The following is a 6,538-nucleotide window of genomic DNA, read 5'->3' on the forward strand; positions in this document are numbered from 1 at the left end:
ATGTCCTTAATGAATCCCCAGAGTCTGAGGAGCCCCTGATAAAACAGCACAAGGCAAGGCCTTGCCGTTTTCATCCTATTTATGTCCTTAATGAAATGCCTTTAAAAATACTTTTGGTTTTCCTTCTCATAAAAGCAATATCTGTTTGCAGTAGAAACCAGAAAATATGGAAAAGGGAAAAACCACCATGACCTCACCCAGTGACTCATGACCTTAGATGTGTTCTCATTTGGTGGAGGGAGTCTTATCCCTGGCCCTGTGTTCTCGTCTGACTCATTTCATTGTCCCCACAGGGAAGTCCCACCTGGCCATCGTGCAGAAGGTGAACAATGAAGGCGAGGGCGACCCCTTCTACGAGGTCCTGGGCTTGGTCACCCTGGAGGATGTCATCGAGGAGATCATCAAGTCTGAGATCCTGGACGAGTCGGACAGGTTCAGTGAGTTCAGCCCTCTCCACAGGCCCCAACATCTCTTTTCTGCTGGGATCTGAAATCTGGTGTCCCTAGTTGGAAAGGCCTTTGGGTAGAGGGACACAGGGGTTCCTAGCACTTTATGGGCCAGTGACCAGGTACCCTACTCTGGCCAGGGTGAGAAGGAGCATGTTGCTGCAAGCAGTGAGAGGAGGCCACCATTCCCCTGCCCCCCATCTCCCCGTCTTCCTTCTGCCTTGGCATCAACGCAGGCCCCTGCCTGGCCAAAGCCTGCTGCTCCTCTGTGGGACCAGAGGGGGCTGGAGAGCAGGAGTCGGGTGAGCAGGTCCCAGTCTCTTCTTGAGTCCTCAGGGGACTCCATGTTCTTCCTCTGGCAGCTGACAACCGAAGCCGGAAACGGGTGGCTCAGAAGAACAAGCGGGACTTCTCAGCCTTCAAGGATACTGACAGTGAACTCAAAGTGAAAATTTCCCCTCAGCTCCTTCTGGCTGCTCATCGCTTCCTGGCCACAGGTAAGAACGTGAGGAAGACCTTCCTGTGTTGTTGGAAATACGGTCATGGAGGGAGAGGGCGTGGGTTCTCCCCTCCCCCTTGCCTGGAGATGAGGGGCCAGGCATCTCCTGCATCCCCAGGGCTCTCCCAGCAAGTTGTCTGCTGTGAATGGGCTACCACTGCCAGCATCTAAGAAGCATCATTTAGTCCCTGGGCTTGTCAGTTAGTCAGGGCTTGTGGAGTAGGAAGGAAAGTGGCCAGTCCTCAGGCTGTAGTCCTGCAGTATAGCACATACCCCTCGCCTGCTCACGCACTCCGAAGAGCCTGTGTACAGTTCTGTTCTTATTCTTTCCGGCTGCTCCTCTGCCTGTGTGTGCTAGTTTTTTCAGGAACTTACCTCTAGATTAGTGACATTTCTCTCATCACCCCTGATTCAAAGCTTCCTTGGGAGTCTGGGTGACAGATTAGATAACACCTACCTACTTCATGCCCTCCCCACCAATTCCCCTCCCTTCCCACTCCTCACTTTTTTTTTTTTTGAGACATAGTCTCACTATGTTGCTTGGTAGAGCACCGTGGCATCACAGCTCACAACAACCTCCAACTCTTGGGTTTAAGTGATTCCCTTGTCTCAGCCTCCCAGTAGCTAGGACTACAGGCACCTGCCACAATGTCCGGCTATTTGTTTTTTGATTGTAGTTGTCATTGTTGTTTGGCAGGACCCAGGCTGGGTTCTAACCTGCCAGCTACAGGCGCTGAGCCCCCACCCCTCACTTGTTAATGGTGGAATATTTCTTTCTCCTTTACTTTTCCTCCTGGTAATGATAATAATTATAGTGGCATTTATTCAGAGTTTTGCACATGGTATCCCATTTACTCTCCTACCCACCTTATGAAGTTTTTTTCCTTTGACAAAAACAGGGTCTTGCTCTGTCACCGGAGCTGGAGTGAGGTGGCCTAATCTTAGGTTACTGAAGCCTTGAATTCCTGGGCTCAAGTGATCCTCCCACCTCAGCCTCCAGAGTGGCTGGACCTCCAGGCTCAAGCCACCTTGCTTGGCTAATTTTTAAATTTTTTTTTTTTTTTTGAGGCAGAGTCTCACTTTGTCACCCTCAGGAGAGTGCCATGACGTCATAGCTCACAGCAACCTCAAACTTTGGGGCTCAAGTGATTCTCTTGCCTCAGCTTCCCGAGTAGCTGGGACTGCAGGCACCAGCTACAATGTCAGCTATTTTTAGAGACAAGTCTCGCTCTAACTCAGTCTGGTCTTGAACCTGTGAGCCCAAGCAATCCACCTGCCTCAGCTTCCCAAGTGCTGGGATTACAGGTGTGAGCCACCACACCTGGCCTTTAAAATTTTGTAGAGACTGTTTCCCTATGTTGTCTAGCTTGGTGTTGCACTCCTAGCCTAGGCTTAATCTATCATCCTGCTTGGCCTCCCAAAGTGCTAGGATTACAGGCGTGAGCCACTGTGCCTGCCTCCCACCCTGTGAAGTTTTTATCTGTGTTTTACAGATGAGGAAACTGAGACACAGGTTAAGTAATTTGCCCAAGGTAGTGCACTGTTCCTGCAGGAGCCACTGTTCCAGCCTGAGCAGGCAGACAGACTCTGACCAGACAGAAGTCATGTGTGCTCCCTTCCCAGTGAGGCGCAGAACCTGCAGGCCTGGGCAGGGAGAGAGCACAGAAGGGTCTGCTGCAGTTTGGATGCAGGCATAGCAGTGGCTGAGCTGGAGGGCCACCCAACCTGACCCAGTGTGAATCTCCCCTCTCTTGTTTTACAGAGGTTCCCCAGTTTAGCCCCTCTCTGATATCAGAGAAAATCCTACTACGGCTGCTCAAGTACCCAGACGTCATTCAGGAACTCAAGTTTGATGAGCACAACAAGTACCTCGCCCTCCATTACCTGTACACCCGAAATAAGCCTGCTGACTACTTCATCCTCATCCTGCAGGTAGGCACCACTGGTGCTGGGCCTGGGTGGGCTGTGCCCTGCCCCTCCTGTACCACATATCTCCTCCGAGCCCTGCTTGCCTGCAAGGCCCACCCTCCCCTGTACCCACAGGTCAGGGCTCGGTGCTCTTCCTGCTCCACCTTCCTGTTCCTTCCTCACTTCTCCCTCCTGTCTTATCTCTTGTTTCCTGCCTCTATTGTGTTTTCTTTGTCACTCTGTGCTTCCAGGGGAAGGTGGAGGTGGAGGCAGGGAAGGAGAACATGAAGTTTGAGACGGGCGCCTTCTCCTACTACGGGACCATGGCCCTGACCTCTGTCCCCTCTGGTGAGTAGCTGGGCTGGGTCTGCGCTGCCCTCTGGCCCACCAGGAGCCAGGGAGGCATCGCTTGACACCTAGATTTGAAGGTAGTCCTGGAGTCTAATAGCCAGGTGGCTTGGGGCATAGGGAGGCTGGTGAGGCCTGAGGAAGTAGCTAGGAAGAACACAGTGGCCTGCCCCTTTGGACAGAGCCCAGGGGATAGAGGGGAAGAAATGAGGGAGATTTTGAGCAAAAACCTAGCGGGGGTGGAAGACATTTCCTGAGGGGGTGAGACCAGCCTGTGAGGAAGGAGGACCGTGGGGAGGAGGGGGTGTGTTAGGAGCCCCCCAAAGTAGACAATGTTTGGCTGTGATAGGACATGGGAAGTGGTCAATAGTCTTGGGGTGGGGGAAGCATAGCAAGAGCAGAATGGAGCAGCAGGGCAAGTGCTGAGGGCCTTCACTGACACAGATGGAGAGTTAGAGGCAGGTGGAGTGGGCTGCAGGGTCCTGCTCGTGAGGGCTGGGATGGAGAATCCAGGTGTCCAAAGTGCCCATGGTTGGGAACCAGGCCAGGGCCTGTGTACCAGGGTGGGTTGCACATGGGTTTGTACTTTCAGGGTACTCAGCCACTGCCCTTTGCTTAGATAGAACAAAGGACCTTGAGAGCAGACAAAGAGGGGATGGAGCACCGTTCTATGAGTATTATGGAGGGTTTAGGGAAGGACTTCTCTGGCTGCCCCAGTACTCTCTCCAGTTCTGGGTGGCTTAGGCTTCCCTGGCAGAGATGCTTTGTGGCTGGGGTACAAGGCCCAAGTCTCACCCAGCTCAACCCCTCACTCCATGAGAGCCCTCTGACCTTGAAGAGGGGTCCTGGGTTGCTGTGAGTGGAAAGCAAAAGTCCACTTTGGTGCTAGGGAATGGGTTGTTCTGGTAGGGTGTGTGTACAGCTCCTAGAGGAACTCTGTGCTGTGTCTGTCACTGTTCTTTCTTTGGCAAAAATGATCCCGGGGGGCCAGAGTATCCATAAATATTGACACTGTGTCCTCTGTCCCTCCAGTAGGATGAACTGGGTATCACAGGCACCCAGAGCAGGGCAGACAAGGCTCCAGAGGCTCCAAGGTTCTCAACCTTCCTAAAGCTCCGGCCCTTTAATACAGTTCTTGTGAGTTACGACCCACAGGTTGAGAACCGCTGCTCCAGAGCTTGGCTCCAGAGCAGTTGGGCCCTGCCTGGAAAACTCACAGGGCCTGACCGGGCACAGTAGCTCATACCTGTAATCCTAGCACTCTGGGAGGCGAAGGCCAGTGGATTGCCTAAGCTTACAGGATCAAGACCAGCCTGAGCAAGAGTGAGACCCTATCTCTAAAAATAGCCGGGCCTTGTGGCGGGTACCTGTAGTCCCAGCTACTTGGGAGGCTAAGACAAGAGAATCACTTAAGCCCAAGAGTTTGAGGTTGCTGTGGGCTGCGATGCCATGGTACCCTAAGAAGGGCAACAAGTGAGACTCTGTCTCAAAAAACAAAAAAAGAAAACTTGGACTTGGAGAGGATTCGCCTGTCCCTGCCCCTCCCAAGAGTGCCTCTCATCCATCCAGCTTGGGCAAATCTTGCTGAGAAGGGCATGCAGCTGTGGGAGACTTTCCCCAGGCTCTCTTTCTGCATGTATGCTTCAGAGGCCGAGCAGAGTTCTGGGCTCTGTCCTTTGACTGTAGGCCCTCAGATCCCACTTGCAGTGGCCAGAAGGGAGGTAAGATGACAGGGCATACTTGGCCAGCTTCTACTCTTTGCTGCCCAGGGCTTGGTGGTCTGCCCTAAGTGCCTCCCATGTCCCTTTCTCCACTGCTGCCCACTCTCTGCCTGGCTCCCATCAGGCCTGCCTCTGTCCCTGTGGCTCCATGGCCTGCCCCATCTCCATGTTATCATTGACCTTCTCCTCTTTTGCTCCAGTGCCTTCAACCCAGGCCGGGTGTCCGCCTGGCAAGCGGAACTCTCTGCTCTCCTGGCTCACAGGTAACATGGCAAGGCTGAAGTTTGCACTGCCACCTGTCGCCTGAGCCTGCACATTGCAGCTGCATTAACCGCTCCCAACAGCTTCTGGGGGCTTTTCACCAGGTCACACATGTGGGCCAGCCTGACGAGGAGTGGCTCTGCATGGCTGAGGGCCCAATTACTGAGCAGCTTTGGCCAAGTCCTGCAAACATACACCCATAGAGACACACACAGACACAGTATAGGCTGGGAGAAGAGGGTTGCTCCTGTCTGGCTAAGTGTGAGCTGGCCAGTTCACTACCCTTCACAGCCTGGAGAGTATGGAGCCCCACTGGACAGCACTCCCTTGCTCCAGGCTCCTGGCAGGATAACCTGTCATCTCATTAGCTTTCTCTAAAAAACTTCACAGGTGTTGGTTCCCATTCAGCTGCTTCTGTCTGTGTGCCCAGGGCAGGCAGCAGCATGGTACTTGGGAGTGTGGCCCTAGGCTCAGACCATCCATTTGAGTGGCATCTCTACAGTTACTAGCTAAATGATATGTCTCTGTCTTAGTTTCTTCATCTGTGAAATGGGAATGATGCATGTACTCACTTTATAGAGTTGCTGGAGAGTAAGTGAAAGAATTGATGTAAAGTGTTTAGTTAGAGCTCAGTTTTCATTTCTGTTTTTTCTTGATTACAACTAAAATGTGACCAGAAGGGAGATCTGCCCTAATCAGAAAGTCTTTCTGAGGAGGCCAGATGCATGCCACATGCTGTTTCTAGCGTTGGGGCTCCTGCCCCAGAAGCTTGAGACACAGCATGGGCCAGACCTACTAGGTTTGAGATTGCACAGAAGGGTAGGAGGTGCTGGTTATGCCATCAGCTTGTCACCTGGGCTGGTGGGTTAGCAGCAATTGTGAGCATCTTGGAGTCCTTGAGCCTCAACAGCCTCAAACTTCAGTCAGTTGTTTCCCATTTTATATTTGTATAGTTGGACTTATTCCTTCTTAACTGTTCCAAAGCACACTTTGCTGTTTTGACCCTCTGTTTACAAATGAATCAATAGATGAAAAGGTAACTCAGAAGAAATCACTCCCTGTCCTTTTCCAGCCCCACCCCCATGTGACCTCAGCCTTCCTCCCCTGTTCTGCACTTGTTCCTGTCTTATGGGTGGCCAGTTTATGCCTCATAGTTGAAATCCTGATACTTTTATTTATTACGGGAACAGAGATGCTTTGCCTAAAACTTCCTAGTCAGAGCCCTGTTGTGTCCCATAGAGTAGGTGTACCTTCATTTCTTACTTCTCCACTTTATCCATATTCAAGGGGGTCTTTATTATAAATAATACCATGATTGGCTCAGCGCCCATTGCTCAGCGAGCAGGGTGCCAGCC

At 52.1% G+C, this 6,538-nt stretch overlaps 1 protein-coding gene across 1 annotated transcript in view; it reads left to right on the forward strand.

Moving 5' to 3' along the window:
- The window catches only part of CNNM4 (cyclin and CBS domain divalent metal cation transport mediator 4), a 45,950-nt gene that overhangs the window by 35,402 nt on the left and 4,010 nt on the right, over window positions 1-6,538 (forward strand). The window contains exons 2-5 of the mRNA XM_012811067.1: window positions 294-437; window positions 809-943; window positions 2,708-2,877; window positions 3,105-3,201. Coding sequence (XP_012666521.1) covers window positions 294-437; window positions 809-943; window positions 2,708-2,877; window positions 3,105-3,201 — 546 coding nt within the window. The remainder of the gene's footprint in view (window positions 1-293; window positions 438-808; window positions 944-2,707; window positions 2,878-3,104; window positions 3,202-6,538) is intronic.

This window comes from Otolemur garnettii, unplaced genomic scaffold (genome assembly GCF_000181295.1).
Source record: "Otolemur garnettii isolate 467f Iridium unplaced genomic scaffold, OtoGar3 scaffold00148, whole genome shotgun sequence".
In the NCBI taxonomy this organism is placed as follows: Eukaryota; Metazoa; Chordata; class Mammalia; order Primates; family Galagidae; genus Otolemur; species Otolemur garnettii.